This window comes from Natrix helvetica (assembly GCF_964273705.1).
Source record: "Natrix helvetica genome assembly, chromosome: 5".
Classification (NCBI taxonomy): domain Eukaryota; kingdom Metazoa; phylum Chordata; class Lepidosauria; order Squamata; family Natricidae; genus Natrix; species Natrix helvetica.
In genome coordinates, this window is record NC_138551.1 from 39,720,019 (window position 1) to 39,740,417 (window position 20,399).

Sequence of the window (20,399 nt, forward strand, 5' to 3'; positions counted from 1 at the left end):
TTAGAATTTAAATAAATCAAACAATAATATTACAAAATGTTGAAAGCATTAGAGGGACAAATAGTTTTCCTATTGCACTCCAGGTGCTCATTCTTAACAGAATAAATGGGAATATAAATATCATTCTTTAGTCATTGCATTTTGGGAAGCTGGGCATTTAAGGCAACTCTTAGAATTTGGAAAACACTTGCACTTTTGGGGTACAGTATCAACATTCCTCACAAAGTTTAACATGAACTGACAGATATTTGGCACATGGTTTAAATTATAAGCATTTGTTAACGATTATTGTTTTAGGGCAGTGATGGCGAACCTATGGCACGCGTGCCACAGGTGGCACGCGGAGCCATTTGTCAGGGCACGCGAGGTGCTGCCCTGTCAGCTGGCCAGCACGCATGTGCGTGCTGGCCAGCTGAGTTCACCCTTTTTTAAAGCCATTTTTGGCCCTCCCCAGGCTCCAGAGGCGTTATAGGAGCCTAGGAACGGTGAAAACAGCTTCCCCGCCCCCCGGAAGCCCTCTGGAGGCGTCAGGGAAGCCTCCAGACGGTCCCTGAAGCCTTCGGAGCGCTCAAAACGATCCTCCGAACAAACCAGAAGTGACTTCCGGTTTGCTCGGAGGGTCATTTTGAGCGCTCCGAAGGCTTCAGGGACCGTCCGGAGGCTTCCCTGAAGCCTTCAGAATGCTTAAAACGACCCTCCGAGCAAACCGGAAGTGACTTCCGGTTTGCTCGGAGAGTCGTTTTGAGCGCTCCGAAGGCGTCAGGGAAGCCTCCGGCCTTCGGAGCACTTAAAACGACCCTCCGAGCAAACTCCGGGGGGGCAGGGGAGGCTGTTTTCGCCCTCCCCAGGCTCCTATAAAGCGTCTGGAGCCTGGGGAGGGCGAAAAAAGCATGTAAAAATGGGAGGGGGAGCACCCATAGTGCGCGCATGCGCACTGGGGGTCGCGCATTGCATTATGGGTGCAGCATGCCCGCACACGACCCCCCTGCGCTCCCCCCACTTATGGCACACGAGCCAAAAAAGGTTCGTCATCGCTGTTTTAGGGGATCTTATTTCAGTTTTTTAAGTAATATCTGAAAATTATTTCATTTATTTTGTTAAGAAGTGATCCAACAAAATGTATTTTATGTCATCTGTTACCTAGTATATTATATAAATAACAAATGGTCAATAGATATTCCAATTGAACAAGAGTGAAGTACTGTTTGCATACATCTTGCAAGACACAAAATTAATCTGGTAAATTCTCCAACCCTGTCATTAAACTCTGAACTAAAGTTGGCAACAGCCAATTGAATTTTAGAAAGTGCCAATAGAAGATAATCACAAAATGTATCTCTGAGAAAATTACCTTATACCGACCCCTTTATTTTGTACAGGCATCATTATAAAGAGCTACTTAAATCACACAATATCAGAAAACTGTGTAGAGAAAATACTTGGTTCAAAGAAGAAGAAGCTGTCCCATTAATCAGATCATCAGTTACAGGTTTGTTTAATATAATTGTGTTGCAGTTCATAGACTGTAGTCCTACTACAATGTACACACCTTTTTCTTCTACTTCATGGTTCACAATAGAAAACTAAGGAAAGGAGAATCTATAATAGTCCTTGAAGATTAAGCACAATAATTAGAAGGTTATAACTGCATCAAAATTTGAAGGCTAAACAAATATTGTAATAACCAAGTTATATCTTGCACTAGAGGCAAAAAAAATACAATGTAAGAGATCTGCCAAAGAATAATAAAATCAAGATAGTGACAAATGAAAGCTAATGCTCAAGCCCCATAATGTCTGCCCTAGAATGCCTTCAAAGACAGAGAATGGGTCTTTTGACAGTTTTTGAACAAATTATAAAGTGTAACTTCAGGTATACTTTAATTTTCCTTGAGAAAACAATAAATGTGTTCTTAGTTTATGTTAAGATTATGAGAATAACCTGATTCCTTCTGAAAAAAACTTGAAGGTCTGAATTCATCTGGCTAAGGAAAACACTCTATATTTCAATATATGAAATCTATTCAGTAAACCTATTCAGTAAAAGAGAATGATGCTGTTCTATAGAATTAAATAAAAGACAATTAAAAAGTAACAGTAACGCAAAATGTAGGAGAAGCCCAACTTGTGTAAAATGTCTATATAATTTGTCTATGCTTACTTTTACCAATTCAGTAGCTCACATTTAAATTGTTTGCTTTAAAAGCTGGAGATTGTATGTACAGGTAAAGTAATTGATAGGTATAAACATGTCAAGACCAGTTTTAAAAATATCAGTGGAATCTTTCAGCACTTATGCACAACTCTACATAGTGGTGGGTTTCAAACATTTTTAGAACCTCTTCTGTAGGTATGGTCTGCTTTGTGGGAGTGGCTTTCCGGCCATGTGATCAGGTGGGAGTGGCTTGGCAGTCATGTGACTGGGTGGGCATGGCCAACTTGTAAAATGTGGTGAAACTCACTTAACAACGCTTTTGCTTAGCAACCAAAATGTTGGCTCAGAAACTCTGGCATTTGAAGCACGCAAGTCTTAAAGCTGTCAAGTTACAAAACCCTTGCACCCCTAACCAAAAAAAAAAAACACCAGAGGTGTTCAAACTTGACAGCTTTAAGACTTGTGGACTTCAACTCCCAGAATTCCTCCTCCAGTCATGTTGGCTCAGCAACTCTGGCATTGAAGTGTGCAAGTCTTAAAGCTGTCAAGTTACAAGACCCTTGCACCCTAACCCTTTAGAAAAAAATCCCAGGGGTGTTCATCCTTGACAGCTTTAAGATTGTGGCCTTCAACTCCCAGAATTCCTCCTCTCGCTTTTCATCTTGATGATGTGCGGATGGATGTGGGGAGGGAGCTGGAACTGGTTCTAAACTGGACTATAGCTTCTATAGAAGAGGTTAGAACTGGCAGGAAGCCACTCCTGGCTCTACCCAACAATGCATTTTGCTAACTGGAAAAGTTGGAATTGAGATGTTGTAAAATTTCCCTTTCTAGATATGACACAGTCCTCAAAGTTAATTTCTAAGCCTATGGATAAAATATTATTCAGTTATTTGCAGTTGGCCTTCAAAAATTTGAAAAAAAACTACAGACATTTTTAAGGATTTTTATTGTTTTACATCTCTTTTTCTTCAAATAACTATTCTAGTTCTTCTTATTTCTATTTAGGGTAACTAATTTAGCATTATATACACAGTTATTTCTTAGCTATTTTAATTTCAACTCGGCCAAATAGCTTATGTATTGTTTCCTTGGTTATCTAAGAGCTCTACCTTTTAGTAAGATCTTGTTGGGTGTTAAATCTACCTGTTTCTTTTGTGCTATTGGTAATCTCACCATTGTGTAACTTGGCTAACCTTCTGGAAAGGTCTTAGGGAGTATTATTATAACTTTTGCACTATCAGTATTGATTCTGGTAACGCCAGTCAAAAGGTTACAAAAACAAAGGCTCAAGAGCTGGAGTATTATTATAAGCACTTGACTTCAGCAAAAGCTATTATCTGTTGTGAAAGTGCAAGATCGTTATTTAACAGTAGCTCTCAAAAATCGAAGGATATTATATGCTCACTTTTCTTCCTATTGAAGTTGATTCTTTTGTCAGCCTTCTTTGAAAAGCCATTTAGTTGTTCAGTTTGGCTACATATCAATATTTGGTTTTTTTTAAAGAGTTCCCTATTTTTCTCACAAGTTTTATTCTGTGGCTGTCAGGAAATACATCTTTTCTCCATCACTTCATTTAATGTCACCTCTCAAAGTTCTTTGTTTGGTTTACTCAGAAAAAAACCTGCCATACAGACTTTAATACATATCCTGATTTATGCCTGTGATGCCTCCTAATCTCCCCTTGTTGGTTTTGGATTTTTACTTCTTTTTTTTAAAGATAATATTAGTACATTTGAAGTGGTCTGTTCATTTTCAAAATACAACCGAGCCCAACAAATATGTTTAGTCCCAATGAATTCATTGCAATCGAAACTAATAATCCATAGCTGGGAAGTACCTTAGGCTAATATAGTATACAATTTCCAAGGAGCCTTTCTAATCATATTGTTATGGGAAAACATCCTGCATGCAATTAAGTTTATAATTCAAAAGGATTAGATTCTGGCATTTCCATATAAAAGGTTGTAACCAATGAATATTGGAAAAGGGTTTCTATAGAAGCCATGATGCATTATGGCTTAAGTGGACCAATGACCTATCGCAAGACAAAAAATGTCAAGCAATAACAGGAGCTTAACTCAATATTCATTTTATATAAAGCACTTTTATCCCATTCTTCAGATAAAATGGTATAGCATATATAGCAATAAAAATGACAGTCTTTTAAAATAAAAAGTTAAATACTTCAATAGCCCCTCATCAAATATTTTTCTAAGCTTAACAGCTTTGGGCATCCACTGTGGGGAAAAAAGAGATGTAAATATCATAATGCCCTTATATAAAACAGTATTGCTTATACATTTGGCATACTGGGTACTGCTCTAGTTGCCACACCTCAAAAATTGTATAGTAGAACTATAGAAAGTTCAGAGGAGGGCAGCTAAGATGGTGAAGCAGCAGCTTCCCTATGAGGAAAGGTTGCAAAATTTGAGCAAATGAGAAGAAACATGATTAAGGCATACCAAATTATGCATAGTGCAAATAAAATAGACAAAGAGAAGCTGTTTACCTGCTCCCAAAATAAAACCAATGAAATCGGATCCTGGAATAATTGGGGTAGACAAAAGGAAATACTCTTGTGAAACAATTTGTAATTGAAATTTTAAATTCACTACCAAGATATCTGGTGCTGTCTATCAGCTTAGTGGCCTCAAGAAAGGTTTAGATCGGTTCGTGAAAGTCATGGGGATAAATGATGCCAGTCTAATGGCCTCTGAAGTCCCTCTGCTGGGGAACTAGTGGACTTCTTTGGCCACTTTGAAATCTGAATGTAGAATTAGATTTGACCATGTGTCTGATCCAGCAAGGCCCTGCTTATATTCTTACAACAAAGCAAAGACATATTGGAGAAGAAAAGGAAATGTGTCCAATAAATAAAATGGTAAATGTCATTGGATTATTCTTCATGTATATTATATGATCAACACTGATGAAGATCCATGGAGAATGCAAATTTTATGTGAGGAAAAGGGGTTTGGAGGTATAAAATTATCACTTGAAACTTGAAATAGGAAAAATAAAGATACTCTTTGTAACCATCTCTTTTTAAAAAGTAGACAGATTGGTAGGCTAAATTTTAATATTTATTCTTAAGCAAAGACTTCAACAAAGAAAACAGACAATAAAAATAATATTTCTCACAATAAACTCTCATCATTCTTGCAGTTGTTCCAGAGCTAAAACTTCTATGTGGAGCTGATGTTTTGAAGACATTTCAAACACCTAACCTCTGGAAAACAGAAGATATTGTCGAAATAGTGGAAAGATTTGGATTGGTCTGTGTTAGTCGTGCTGGCCATGATCCTTCCCAGCACATCACTAATTTGGAGTTTTTAAATAACTGCCAGCATAATATCCATTTAGTAAAAGAGTGGGTTCTAAATGAAATCAGTGCTACAGGCATTAGGTGTGCCTTGCGCAAAGGACAAAGTGTGAAATACTTGTTGCCAGATTCTGTTATTTCTTACATTAAGAAACACAATCTATATATGGAAAAGACTGAATGAAATAAATTAAAGAAAATTTGGTGTAGCCCCTTAAAGTGTTTATGCTGTTTACTTATCTTTTGATAAGATTGAGTGAGACCAGAGACAGGCAACAAAAAATCTGCAAAGTCTGAGGAACAAAATACATAAAGAAGAAGGGAAAGGAGGAACATGACTGAAAACTTTAAATATATTAAGAGTGTGAATAAGGTTCTAGAAGGGAAATTTTGGTACAGGTAGTCTTCAACTTACAACTTAAATTAATCCCAAAATTTCTAGACAGTTGTTAAATGAGTTTTGTCCCATTTTACGACCTTTCTTACCACAATAGTTAAGTGAATCACTACAGTTGTTAAGTTAATAATATGGTTGTCAAATGAATTTGACTTCCCTGTAAACATTGCTTGTCAGAAGTTCACAAAACGTGATTATATAACCCCAGGACACATCAACTGTCATGAATATGAATTGCCACATATCTGAATTTTGATCACATGACCATGGCGATGCTCAATGATCATGAGTGAAAAATGCTCTTATGTCACATTTTTCAATGGTGTTATAACTTGGAACTGTTGTAAGTTGAGGACTACCTGTATTAGTTATCCATTACTATCCAGCAGAGATAGTGGGTCAAGTCATTTAAACATGCTTGGGATAAATACATGTTTATCATCTGACAAAAAATTAAAAATAGATTGAAAACAAATAAAAATAAACAATTAAAAAGAAAGTGAACCCAGACAAACAAACCAAACACTCAAAGGGCAAACACAATGGACCACTGGATCTTTTTCTGCCATCAGTTTTAACTCCCAATAATTGGTTTATTTTTTGTCGACAGAAGCAATCGTGGGATTCAGCCAGTTCATGCCATTTCGGGAGAACCGGTTGTTAAATTATTTGAATCCCACTACTTGATAGAAGTGTGCATGTACGTGCGTGTGTGCATGTATTTATGTCTGTGAGAGACCTCTTGAAGATAATCATTTGGAAGAAATCCACTAAATGCAAAATTTGCATAAAAGAATATGAACATTTCTAAAGATTGCATTTAAAACTGGATTTCCCCTCTCTACATAAACAATCAAGATTAATTACAGATGCTGTTCCTATGTTAAAGTCAATAAATAAAGCCAATTTAATTTCATCTGATTTCATGATACAAAAACTGGAAAGTATTGGAGTCAGTCATGTATACACATTGTAAACATATTTTTTAATGACGGCTTGACCTCATTGAAATGTGGTAAAGTTGTTTAAGAATTTGTTAGCATGAAAAGTATTTTACTTTGTTTGGGGAGGAAATCTGCTTTAACGTTTTTAGTTAACATTTCAGTGTGAATTTTTTATACATCTTGAATTATTTCTCTAAACCTTTCATTATACCAAGTGCCATAATGTTCTTAATGCATCTATTTTAGTATTAAATTGTCAGCCACTGTCATGTTACAGTAGAAGAAACAATTCTGCTTGTCAACACTGGATTTATAAGGCTTACCTGATTACATTTATGCCACTGCATCATTCACATTTTCTAAACATTAAAGAAAAAACCTACATAGTTTTTGGTTAATTACTTTGTGTTATCTATGGGCATTTCACTAGTCCTTCAAATAAATTCAAAGAAAATTAGTTTATTTTCAGATATGTCAGTATTTTAACCATGAATACAAAAGTCAGAAGACATTAATGCTTATTTTTTAATACAGTCTAAGACAAAAATGTAACATGCTGCTCCATCTTATAGATCAGTGATGGCTAACCTTTTTGTCCACGCATGCCAAAATCGAGTACGTGCGCACAACACCGCATGTGTGTGTGCCCGCAACTATAATATAATGCACACATGACACTCCTGCATACCCCCGGGGCATGTATGTTTGACCCCTGCACGCTCCTCCGCCCCCATGCATGTGTGCGTGACCCCCATGCCCGTTTTGGGCCTAGCAGGTCTCCCTGAAGCCTCATGGGATCAAAAAAGGAACACGGAGTGCAGTGCCCCTCTGCACCCCATTTTGGGCCTAGCGGGCCTTCCTGAAGCCTTCTGGGACCAAAAATGGGACACGGGGGATGCACCACATCCCCCACACTCCCCTTGCCCCCCCATGCATGCATATGCTGTTACAAGTGTTATGTCTGCCTTGTATGCAGCTTTTTTCCTCTTTAGCATTCATCTCCATTGTTCAGTGATGCATTTCCTGTATCTCTAGGATTTAACTCTTTCTTCTCCTGTGAGAAACTTCCTGCTCGTGTTAGGTGTATATAGCAGTGATGGCAAACCTATGGCACGCATGCCACAAGTGGCACGCGGAGCCATTTGTCAGGGCACGCGAGGCACTGCCCTGTCAGCTGGGCAGCGCGCATGCGCACGCTGGCCAGCTGAGTTCACCTTTTTAAAAGTTATTTTTTTCCTTTCCCAGGTTCCAGAGGCTTTATAGGAGCCTGGGGAGGGCGAAAAGAGCCTCCCCCGCCCCCCGGAGGCTTCAGGGACCGTCCGGAGGCTTCCCTGACGCCTTCGGAGCGCTTAAAACCACCCTCCGAGCAAACCGGAAGTGACTTCCGGGTTGCTCGGAGGTCATTTTAAGCGTTCCGAAGGCTTCAGGGACCGTCTGGAGGCTTCCCTGACGCCTTCGGAGCGCTTAAAACCACCCTCCGATCAAACCGGAAGTTACTTCTGGGTTGCTCGGAGGGTCGTTTTAAGCACTCCAAAGGCGTCAGGGAAGCCTCCGGACGGTCCCTGAAGCCTTCGGAATGCTTAAAATGACCCTCCGAGCAACCCGGAAGTCACTTCCGGTTTGCTCGGAGGGTGGTTTTAAGCATTCCGAAGACTTCAGGGAAGCCTCCAGACGGTCCCTGACGCCTCTGGAGGGCCTCCGGGGGGGCAGGGGAGGCTCTTTTCGCCTTCCCCAGGCTCCTATAAAGCCTCTGGAGCCTGGGGAGGGCGAAAAAAGCATGTAAAAATGGGGTGGCGCGCGTTGTGCGTGTATGCACACTGGGGGATCGCGCGTTGCATTATGGGTGCGGCACGCCCGCACACAACCCCCTGCACTCCCCCCACTTGTGGCACGCGAGCCAAAAAAGGTTCGCCATCGCTGGTATATAGTTATATTCTTGATGGCTTGTATAGTGTTTTAACTGCATTTTGATTAAACAACATGCACTGCAGAGACCCAAAAATTAGCCAGTGGGAGGCGTGCGTACATGCGTCACTGAGGTCAGCTGGGGCAACGGCTCATAGGCCAGTAGAGAGGCCTCCATGTGCCACCTGTGGCACGCATGCCCTAGGTTCGCCATCACAGTTCTAGGCCTTCAGGAAGCTAAACAAGAAAAATGTTGCCTGAAACATGAATATATGCTTCAACAATGAAAGTTGAGCTCCTCAGAGCCAATCAAAAATGTAATTAGCTGGAGGGCATATTCCCTTTCAATGATAGAGTCAGCAAGCTATGGGGAAATTTGTCCTGTTCCTTGATTCTGACTGGTAGCGACACAAATATTGTCTTAAGTAAGCAGCAACTGGCATTTCTTTTCAAGCAGCAAACACACATTTTATTGCTTTTTTCCTGTTCTTTCTCTTTTGATGTGCTGCTTAACAATAGGAAACCATTTACAGAAACATTTTCAACCCCCTTATTAGGAGGAGACAATAACACTCAAAATTCTGAAAGATACTTATTTTGCTATACTTCCACAGTCTTCTGATGGCAGAAAATACAATTCAGGCTTAAGGAAATGTTGGTTTCTATATTATTTTTTTAAAAAAAATATTTTGTATGCTAGTTGATTCTGATAAAAATTTCCTTTCCTCCAGAAACTAATTTCAATGCACTTTCTTAAAATAGCTAGTCTGAGCATTGCCATTCTCAAATAACATTCCTTTTCTTTTTTGAGGGTAAACAGAAAAAGTAAGAAAGTGAATAAACATCTGATAAAGGAAGATTTGCCTTTTCCAGGCAACTTTCAGGTACCCTATAGCTACAATATAGGCCTTGGCTATTGAGGCCTGGATTCAGATGCTATATCTTTGAAGTTAATGGGTACATGTTATTCTGAACACGTTACTTCATTTGTTCGTACTATTCTATCTCATGGTTGTCTTACAAGCATTTCATTTAAGAAGTCATATCAACTCAGGATGTGGGTCTGAGTATTAAAACTAATAATTCAAGATTTAAATAAAAGGCATCAGAAATTCAATAAATTGCTTTGATAACTGAACTCAGTCTTGAAGATTTTGGAATGAATACGTGAAATTAACGACACATGATATAATTCAGTAGAAATCGGATTATAACATTTTTTCAAATATCTCTTTATTTAGAGGCATAACAAATATTCCAAATTAACTAATACAATTAATTTAATCTTGCATTCATGTTACACTGAAAAGTATTTGTTCTACAATAGGATTGTTAAAATCTCCCTGCTGTATTTTTAAGTGACGAGAAGACTTACAGTCTAATGTGATTCCCTTCAAGCAACAGCATATTGTTGAATAATGCAGTACAACATGTATTTTTTTTCTTCACTTGCTTACTTGCACAGGAGTTAATGGGTTTCTGTGAAGTACTGCTTATTCCTCAGCCTGAAAAGACTTCACATTCTCTTAGCTGAAAACGTGTTCTGATTAATAAAATGCTCACTTCTGCTAGAGATGCTGGGTGTTAGTCCAATAATACAAGGTTGAATGAGTAATGCCTGGAACATTTTCAGCCATCTATTAACTAGCTAGTTAAAAGATGGCTATCTTATATCACTAAGGAATAACTTCGTTAAGCATGGTTTGTTCAACAAATGTGGCTAGTCATAAAAGAATATACAATTCCTTTTTAGTGGTATAATCTCTTTTTGTAAAAGAGGAAACCAGTTGTTAAAGACTATAACATTGCATCATCTTTATTAAATAAAATTCCCTTTCCAAACAGTGGGTAGAGCTTACCATTATCAGCAAAAGCCATCTTGTTTATTTAGTCATTTGAAAGCAAAAATCTACCATTGTTAAAATCTCTATCTAGATAATCAGTGACCTTATAACTGCCCTGCAGAAGGGGAATGACATATTCCATTGAAATCAAACCACACTGCAAGCAAAAATTTTCAGCTTTGTGGAAGAACTTAAAAACAACACTTCAATGCTAATCAGCTTAAAGGAACTAGCTTAGCTGTACTGCCAGACGTGCAGATAAAGATACTAAGGGTTTAAACTTGCTTCTAGAAAAAGGACTGAGCTGGATGGTGCAGAATTAAAACACTAGAAAAAAAAAACGTAAGACTTTTAACTAGAAAACAAACAGGAGTATGCCTGCAGATTTCAACGGTTATTGGAAAATGCTCAGTAATGAGAATTTTGAGGAGTATTTGAAAGCTCTAGGTAAGATTTTTGTTTTCACTTTTTCCATTTATTTGAGCCTCAGGATGAATTATATGATTTGCATGAACATATTCTTAGCAGCTAGTTTCTTTATTAATATTACTCTTCTGACTAAATAGGAACTGAAGCAATTTTGAAAGAAATAAAATCCATAAAGTACATAATACAAATTGCAGCATTTTAGATTTATCCAGATGAAATTATCAGAATTTTATTCTAGATTTTTATTTATTCTATATATGGCTTAAGGGTACAAAATTTAATTACTTGGAAGGGCAGGTTTAAAACTATGAGAAGATTTCCCCCTCCCCCTAATTTCAACCATAAATTTCCACACAAGAATAAGAAACTACCGTATATACTTGAGTATAAGCGTTCCGAGGGAGGGCTGTAAACTTCCCTCCGAAGTCTTGGGATGTTCTGAGGAGCCCCCCAAGGCAAAACGCCGCTGCCAGGTAGTTAAAAGTACGTCTCTGATTTGTCTCTGTCAGTCTCTCTCTGATTCCCTCTCTCTCTCCCTCTCTCTGTTCTCCCTCTCTCTGTTCCTCTGTCTGTCTGTCTCACTCACACACACACACACACACACTGTGGTCACCTTGTTGAGTGTTCCAATCACATTTGAAACTGGCAATGCAGGCCAGTTGTTGAGTGTTTCAAATGTGATTGGAACACTCAACAAGGTGACCACAGTGTGTGTGTGTGTGTGTGTGTGTGTGTGTGTGAGTGTGTGTGTGAATGAGACAGACAGACAGAGGAACAGAGAGGGAGAGAGAGAGGGAATCAGAGAGAGACTGACAGAGACGAATCAGAGACGTACTTTTAACTACCTGGCAGCGGCGTTTTGCCTTGGGGGGCTCCTCAGAACATCCCAAGACTTCGGAGGGAAGTTTACAGCCCTCCCTCGGAACGCTTATACTCAAGTATATACGGTAGATTGGGGACAGAAAAATCTGACTTCATCTAGGAATTGTCTGGATTTTTTCAGGCCAGATCTCGTAACCTTATTTTAAAAGGAAACGTGAATATTAATCTATATTGAATTTTAGATTTAAACAGCAGCACAGTTTTCAGTGTTTCCCCAAATTTTAGATCATTAATTTTATAAAATATTCCAGCCTCTCTTTTTTTCTTCCAGATGTAAATATTGCAGTGAGAAAAATAGCCAGCAGGCTCAAACCTGACAAAGAGATTATTCAGGATGGAAACCATATGATCATTAAAACCCTAAGCAGTTTTAAAAACTACATCATGGATTTTGAAATAGGGACAGAATTTGAAGAGGATTTAACAGGGGTGGATGGTCGCAAATGTATGGTAAGGTTTAGAATGTTGCTCCTATAGGACTAAATTATGAGCTTAAAAATCCTGCTTCACTATTTTCACAAGTTTTGTGGCAAGACTTTTCTGATAATCCTGCTTTAGTGTTTAGCAGCATTTTAGCCAAAAAAAATCAATCCAAAAGGTATTTTCAAAACAGCTGTTGTTGTTATATATATAACATTGAACAGTAAGCCATATTAAATGCAGTGGACCTTACTTTCAGGTAAATGAGTACAAAGTAGCGGTATATTTTTTCACTAAGGCTAGAAACCTACAAATATATTTCCGTGTTGAAATCTTGATGACATTAAGAATATTTACATGTAATACATGTTTTACAACTGTTGTAAAAAAAATCTCATTTAAATTGATAAAATTTACAAAAGTGGTTTTTAGGCACATTTTGATAATTTATATAAAGCAATACTTAGGTATCTGCTATCTGGCTATCCTATAAATATATTTCTCCATGGAAATCATGATGGCATTAAGATTATATCCATAAACAATGAACTGCATTATAAAAAATAGACTTGATTTTTCAAATATGTTCATAAATTTACAAAAATAGTTTCTAGGTATATTTTGATAATGGGACCAGTGGCTCAGTGGCTAAGATGCTGAGCTTGTCGATCAGAAGGTCAGCAGTTCAGCGGTTTGAATCCCTAGTGCCGCGTAATGGAGTACGCTTCTGTTACTTGTCCCAGCTTCTGCCAATTTAGCAGTTCAAAAGCACATTAAAAATGCAAGTAGAAAAATAGGAACCACCTTTGGTGGAAAGGTAACAGCGTTCTGTGCACCTTCGGCATTTAGTCATGCCGGCCACATGACTACAGAGACGTCTTCAGACAGCGCTGTATCTTCAGCTTTGAAATGGAAATGAGCACCACCTTTACCTTATATTTTGGTAATTATACAAAACAGTCCTTCACTCCTCAGGTGTATTTATTCATTTGAATAGGATTTCTGATAGAATAAATTACTACTTGTCATAAATTGAGTTGACAGCAACAGGTATTTATTACTTTTCCTTTTCCTTTTCACTAATCACTCTAAACAAACCAAGAATGAATGCACATTTTCTTGAAAAGATACTTATGTCAGAAACAACAGGCTTACTAGAAGTGAACATTTAGGTCGTCTTCCTTTTGACAGACAAGCAGTATTATGACATTCGTAAGAAATCATATTAATTAGTGGCATGAGCTTGTTAAATCAAAGTCTAAAATGTGTCGCTCTGTTAGTCTCAGACAACCACGAATCAAGGGATTTCCAGCTGCAAAATGCTATTTAGATGGGGAAAAGATTTATGAATGGAAAAGAAAACATTCTGAGTGGGCACTGCTTCATTCTATACTTAAGAAAACAAAAGATTCTCTTATTACAGAAGGTGAAAGGATGTGTGTAAATTTTGTTTTGACACTATGCAATTTCACCTTATATACATACATCGAGCTATCAAAACAAAATGTAATGTGGATACAAAACGAGTGACAGGTTATTGGTTTTAAATAGTTTGCTAATATTTTATTCCTAAATAACTTAAAATCTTTTAACTTAAATGTATGAAGAGAAGATACAATCTTTTCCTGAAGAATCTCTCCATATGTATGGCTGTTTCCATAAAAATAAGAGTTGTCACTAATAAGAACCACCATTCTCTGGAAATGTGTCTTCCAAATGTTCTGATTATTGGACTAATAAATTGCAAGCGTCTCATCTTTTATCTGAATCCCAAAGCAAATTATCTATTATAATTTCCTGTCCACAACAAGTATTCTATGAGGTAAACTGGATTAAAAGAAAGTAAGTGTCCAGAAGACATTCAGAGGACTTCCATGGTTGAGGGAGACTCTGAAACAGGCTTCTATAAGTCTAATCAGTTATTAACCACGGTATTATATTGGTTGGCCTGCCAAATTGTAACTGATTAAACCACTTATTTTCCTTGGTTCAGCTGTTATCCTTGGTTGCCACTTAATTTTCATTCTTACTTTTTACATCTTTCCATTATGGCAGGTTTGTCACAAATGAGTTACTTTGGAATCACTAGAGGAAATGCACCATTACAAATGAAATGAAAAAGTGTATGGTCAAATATTCTTTTCTAAAACATGATTGCCAAAAATGTGCAATGATTTCCAATTATATCAAACAAAACTTGTGCAAAAAGTCCTTCCCCACAGCCCCTAAAAATGCAGCCAAGAGGCACAAGGTGACCTTGCTTTTTGCTTTACCATTCTCTTCAACAAGACTCTCCCCTGTCCCTGAAACATTAACTGATGCCCTTAAGTACCTGACATAGAGATGATACATGGCCATGGAAAGAGGAATAGATTCTTGAAAACCTGGTAAGGAATGTTTTCTTCCTGGCTATAATGTGCAGCAGATGGATTTTAAATATATATAAGCAAAATGCAATTTGTTTATTGTTGCTAATACACGCATCAGGTAAATCATTAACTATTCTAAATAAATTAAATGACACTGTGTTTAAAAATTGATCCCTGCCTGTGCTCACACCAACTAAGCACTATAATCTGGCACTTCATCCTACTCAAGGCTGCACAGTAAGCATTCTACATGTTAAAAGCACCTGAACTATTAGAATACTGAAAAGCAATTTATGCAAATAATAAAGAGCAAAGGAAAATGCCATTTACTGAAATGGTTGATTTGAAACTCTTCCATGAACTACAAGCCTTGCATACAATTTTATATCAGACATTTGTCTTATAATTAATTATTTCCTTCGCTATTAAATGAGCTTTCCGTACCCCCATCGTTCTGAGTATCGATTCTTATCAGTGACTGCAGCTTAACTCCTCCATTGGTTATTTGCTGACTCAAAAAAAAAAGTAATTTTCAAGTTTAAAATTGTATTCTACAAGGTAAAAAATTGCCCTTTTGTCCTAAGCTTGGAAAATTCAATAAGCATCTATGCTGCTGACAGTATCACGTATACAATGCATTATATATGTTTTATATTTTCCTTTATTTTTGTGTAATTTGCAACTATTGAGCAATATTGAAACAACCAAATCTGCCATGTTCAAAAATATTTGGCAGCTTTTCGCTCTAGTTATAAATTAGTAATTTTAAGAAAGATTGCTCTATATAATGCTAGTCAAGATGGAAAAGGGTTATGGAAGATTTTTCATTTTATTAGATCCCTACAATCCCAGGACAAGTAAAAGGTATACATATACGCAATCCAATTAATGCAGGCAGCCACATTACAGGACATGGAATAATACAGTGTTTGATACTCTCCCATTTTTTTTAATTGTACTTAATTCAGTAGTTAGAATTAAAATGCCTACATTCTGAATCACATACAATTACCTACTCCAATCTTTCTGATACAGCTGATATCTTCTCACATGCTATATAAACCTGTTTTTTAAACACCATTGGCAGTATAGCATTCCACTTTTTGATCTTTAATTAACATAATTTACGTACACTATTCAGCAGAATTAAAACAAATCAGTCATGAATTTCCCAGCTGTAGATGTGACTGTATGACTATAAATAAGCTGTCAAACTGATGCAGCAAGGTTTTAAAATGTTTGCAATATTTTGCTCAGTGTGTGTTCTGCCTTCTTCAGCAAAGTTCTAATTTAAGATTAGAAGCCAAATTTAAGAATTGCTAGCCCCAAAAATTGCTTTGCACATCTCATAATGTGCCCTCATAATGTTTACATTTCATGCAGTAAAAATAATCTATTTAAAGAGAAAATATAAGTGATCGGAATTGGCTATACTATCTTGGATTCAGCTGCATTCAAATAGTATTATTACCAAGAAGAAAATCATAGCCCCACCAACAGTGACAGCTATCATATATGAACAACTAGCAAACCTTACACACATTAGCACTAATGATGTTACTTAGTCAGATAATGAAAGCATCTGCAAGGAAACCACAAATGTCAGAGAAAACCAAGGATTCCACAAACTACTATTGTCTATGGTTGCTCACTTTTAAGAAACTCCTTTTCTTGTGTAGAATCTCCAGAACATTTTCAGATATACATTGTAAACATTTTCCAGAATAGAACACAGCACAAAAATAATAAAGCAAATCAGTAAATATAATGAAATAATATACTTTCCCACATCTTGCTCTTTTGCTAAATAGATATATTGCTGTAAGCATGAGTGATGGCTGTATCTTAGAATCTGCTTCTTCTGAATACATCACTGGTATTTCTATAAAGTTTTAGAGGTGAAAATTGACTGTGCTGTCAGTTTCCAAAATCTTTAAATTGAGGGATGTAGGAAAAATTGTGTCATAACACAAGGAAATATAAAGTAATTGTTTCCATGCTAGTTCCTCCAATCTTGTTGCAGTTCAGATTATAATCTAGTCCTGCACACAAATTACACTTGATCTTAGCCAAAAGGCCGACAAGTAATATCTAATCCTTTTCTTGGTGTTTAACTGCCTATAGGGAAAAGACATATTATTTCAGAATTGCAAGTCGTTGAGTTTTAGTTAGTTTACTTTATTGTCATTGCACATGGTACAATGAAATTAAATGCCGTCTTCAGTGTACATTTTATAACTATAAAAATAAAAACATATACGTCCTTTACATTCTATATAATTGAAATTGAAAACCTGATATTGCACTATACCAAAGAATTCAATATGGTTACTGCCCTGGGAGAGAAGCTGTTTTTCAGCCTATTATCCTGTACCGTTTGCCAGATGGTAATAATTCAAATTTACTCTATTATTGAATACAGGACTCATTTACTCATATAGCATTAGCATTTAGACTTAGATACCACTTCACAGTGCTTTACAGCCCTCTCTAAGCGGTTTACAGAGTCAGCATATTGTCCCCAATAATTTGGGTCCTTATTTTACCAACCTCAGAAGGATGGAAAGCTGAGTCAACCTTGAGCCTGGTGAGATTCGAACTGCCAAATTGCAGGCAGCTGCCAGTCAGCAGTACTGCATTCTAACCACTGTGCCACCGCGGCTCTATATAACATCCAAATTAATTGTTATATATGTAATAAATGAACAACTGACCCACTCTGCCCATGGCAGCAGAGAAGGCATGCTGTGGGCCCTGTCAGTCAAGGAACGTGGTTACAGAGTTCAAGTGAAAAAACACTTCTGCCGTGGCTCCTACCCTTTGGAACATCTTACTTCCTCAGGTGAGATTAGCTCCCTTCCTTTTGATCTTCTGCAGGAGCCTAAAGACTTGGCTCTATAAAATGGTTTGGGGCCTAATGGGGACATCATACTGGAAGTGGCTGTTGAATTAACTGCATCCTTTTTTTCCCCTCCCCTTCTTTTAGCTATAATTTTATCTTGATTGGGATTGCTATTTGTATCGTTTTAGATGTATTTCTTTGTTAGAACTTTAAGGTTTTAATGCTGTAAGCCACCCTGACTCATTTTGTTATGAAATGGGAAGCAGATAAATTTAATAAATAAATAAAACTTGACTCAAATTCACTTACTAGGTTATGTTAACATAAAGACTGGAAATATATTCTAGTTATATTATTGGAGATAAGTCATGTAAATCAAAGATTGTTGGTTTTATTAGATTGTAAGAACTTCAGTTGATTTTGGGGTGAAAATTGAAGACAAAAAAAGAATCAAAACACTGACAATCTTGTATGGAAGCAAGTATTGTCTATCAATGGGTAGAAGAATTAACACTGAAATGAATTCTCATATTTAGAGGCAGTCAGTCACTGGAGGCTAGATATTTATGTTCAGCTCCTCACCGAACTGGCTTTTTAATTTTATAGTAGAGCTGTTAGTTTCATATACCAGTTCAATTATTATTGGATCAAATCTCTGTATTAAATTGACTTTCTAAATAAACTGAATTTATTTAACAATTTGATGGCCTGCTGCAAAGGCATCAATCCTTTTTTTCCCCTTATCAAATTAAGGAAGGAAATTCCTTCAGTTTTCCAATTAGATTTGATTTTCACAGGTCTACTTGATTTAAATTTCACTTTCTACTTTTAGGATGTCAGGTTGAATAATTTTTTAGACTGGTCAGCTGCATGGTCCAGTACAATAGGGTTTCTGTGCTATTTTTATTTTCATTTACATAAAATAAAATTTGTACCTTAATAAGGAACCTTTTATAGGCTTGCAAATTGGCATCTCTAGTGGGATATTCTTCAATTTCTGCTTTTGAATGTTATAAGCATGCAGAATAAAATAATGGAGACTCGTGTCAAATTCATCCCAGTTAGCAGTGACATATTCAGAATAAATGATTTTTTGCTGATATTGTACCTGCCTCACAGAATCTAATTTTTATTTTAGAAATGAAGAATAATTCCTCTATCTATTCCACAACAAATGTAATGTGATACACTAAAAATGTTGTATCAAGGTTTTCTTGGGGACAACATGGTTGCCAGAAACTGTGGGACTTCAAAGGTGTTGCAGACGAAAAGCTCATAATTATTTGGACTGGATGAGCAGGCATCTATTGTGAAAAACCAATTAGGAGGCAGTCCTATGGGCGACTCCTTGACTAACAATGTATAGGATTGTCCTAGCATCATTTTGCCTTTGGTGAAGTATCACAAACCTTGGATATTATTTTAGGACAACAAATAGTTTCAGGACTCTAGAAGAAGATTGATACTAGGGAAATAAATGTACCCAGTGTGGCTCATATGCCAATTTGCTTCTGTTAGACTGGGATAGAAGATTGTCTAAAAGGTTTTCTTTGCTTATCTTATTTGACTTTAGCAGAAATGTTGATTCTGTCTTCTTTAGTTCAAGAAGAACTGTGATACCTGGACATCTTTTCTGTTTTGAACTTTTGGTCCCTGCAGACTGTCAGGTAGCAATGCCAAGATTTGTCATCATCTCCAAGCAATCTTGTATCACACGTGTTTTGTGTTTCTTCTGTACAATTCCAAAACCATTACATAATTCTGGGTTTCCACCACTACCATGACAGGCACTGCTGCTGCCTCCTGTATCAGTAAACTCTTCACAGGAGTATACTTAGAAACATGCATATTATACGTATATTATATAAACATACATTTTCATATTGTGCTACTCCCTTATCTTTTAACCATGGTTGTTGGCTAAGTCATACTTAATTTGGTTTGTCTAATACTAAGTATAAACTCTTCAAAGTAGACCAGATTAAGAAATGATTCTGTGGGAGGACTAAAACTATACTTTAATGAGATTGGATCTAATAATAGAATCTTGCAAATCTGATTATGATTCTCCTCCCCTTTCTTCTATAACATTACATCAGGTAAGAGACATCTGCTGGCTCTTCTTTTAATAGTCTCTCCCTTCCCAGGTGTTAAGGAAATGTTTTCTTTGCATAATGGGCTGTTTCAAGCTGTCTCCTGGTTCTTTACACCAAGCCAACTCTAACACTTAACTATCCTAGGCAGAGATTCAGTCCTGTTATCGTTTCTCTGAAGAAAAAGTACTCTTTGCAATGATAATGAGGAATCTCACTCATAGCAGTTCTAGAGATGCTGTGAAGTTTCTCTGGCAAACACCTCTAATTGGCAATCTCCTTTGCTAATAAGTTTTAATGTGATTGAGTGATCCAGCTGATGATTCCAAAGATTGTGGCAAGTGATTGCAAGAACTATTGTGTTTATCATGACTCTGTAACTGTTGTTAAAGAGTTAATCTATCAAGGAACCTTTTTTCAGTATGATTCAAATGTTTGTAATTAATAACCAAATAGACAAGCATATTGTCTAGTTCTAGAACACATTCTAGCACAAGTCTGTGCCTCCACAAATGATAGCATTCTGCAAAAATATTGTATTAGTCTGCCCTGAATTAAGGCTTGTGTAGTTGTTTCAGAACTATTGAAATATGTTAATAAAACATTTATTGGTTCCATTATATGCTATTTTGGCCAAAGTTGCTAATTAAAAGAGTGAATGGAAGAGAAACAAACCACCAAAGCATGTTTGGTCAGTACAAAGTGAAACTTATTAAAGACAAGTGGTTATTGATGATTTATTTTCATTTAGTTGCATTTTAGTCAGAAGTGGAATATGTTACTGGTCCTGCAGAT

At 36.9% G+C, this 20,399-nt stretch overlaps 2 protein-coding genes across 6 annotated transcripts in view; both read left to right on the top strand.

Annotated features, from left to right (window-relative positions):
* The window catches only part of NMNAT3 (nicotinamide nucleotide adenylyltransferase 3), a 39,384-nt gene extending 33,520 nt beyond the window's left edge, over nucleotides 1-5,864 (top strand). For 3 of the 5 annotated variants that reach the window (XM_081953848.1, XM_081953846.1, XM_081953847.1), the window contains exons 4-5: nucleotides 1,380-1,489; nucleotides 5,323-5,715. In XM_081953848.1, the coding sequence (XP_081809974.1) occupies nucleotides 1,380-1,489; nucleotides 5,323-5,663 (451 nt within the window). In that variant the 3' untranslated portion in view covers nucleotides 5,664-5,715. Of the gene's footprint in view, nucleotides 1-1,379; nucleotides 1,490-5,322 lie in introns of all 5 variants that reach the window. The other 2 variants (XM_081953845.1, XM_081953849.1) reach the window with 2 other exon arrangements.
* Nucleotides 5,865-10,943: 5,079 nt separating this feature from the next.
* RBP1 (retinol binding protein 1) overlaps nucleotides 10,944-20,399 on the top strand; it is a gene marked incomplete at its 5' end in the record, with an annotated part of 32,044 nt that continues 22,588 nt past the window's right edge. Inside the window, 2 exons of the mRNA XM_081953855.1 lie at nucleotides 10,944-11,016; nucleotides 12,152-12,330. Coding sequence (XP_081809981.1) covers nucleotides 10,944-11,016; nucleotides 12,152-12,330 — 252 coding nt within the window. The remainder of the gene's footprint in view (nucleotides 11,017-12,151; nucleotides 12,331-20,399) is intronic.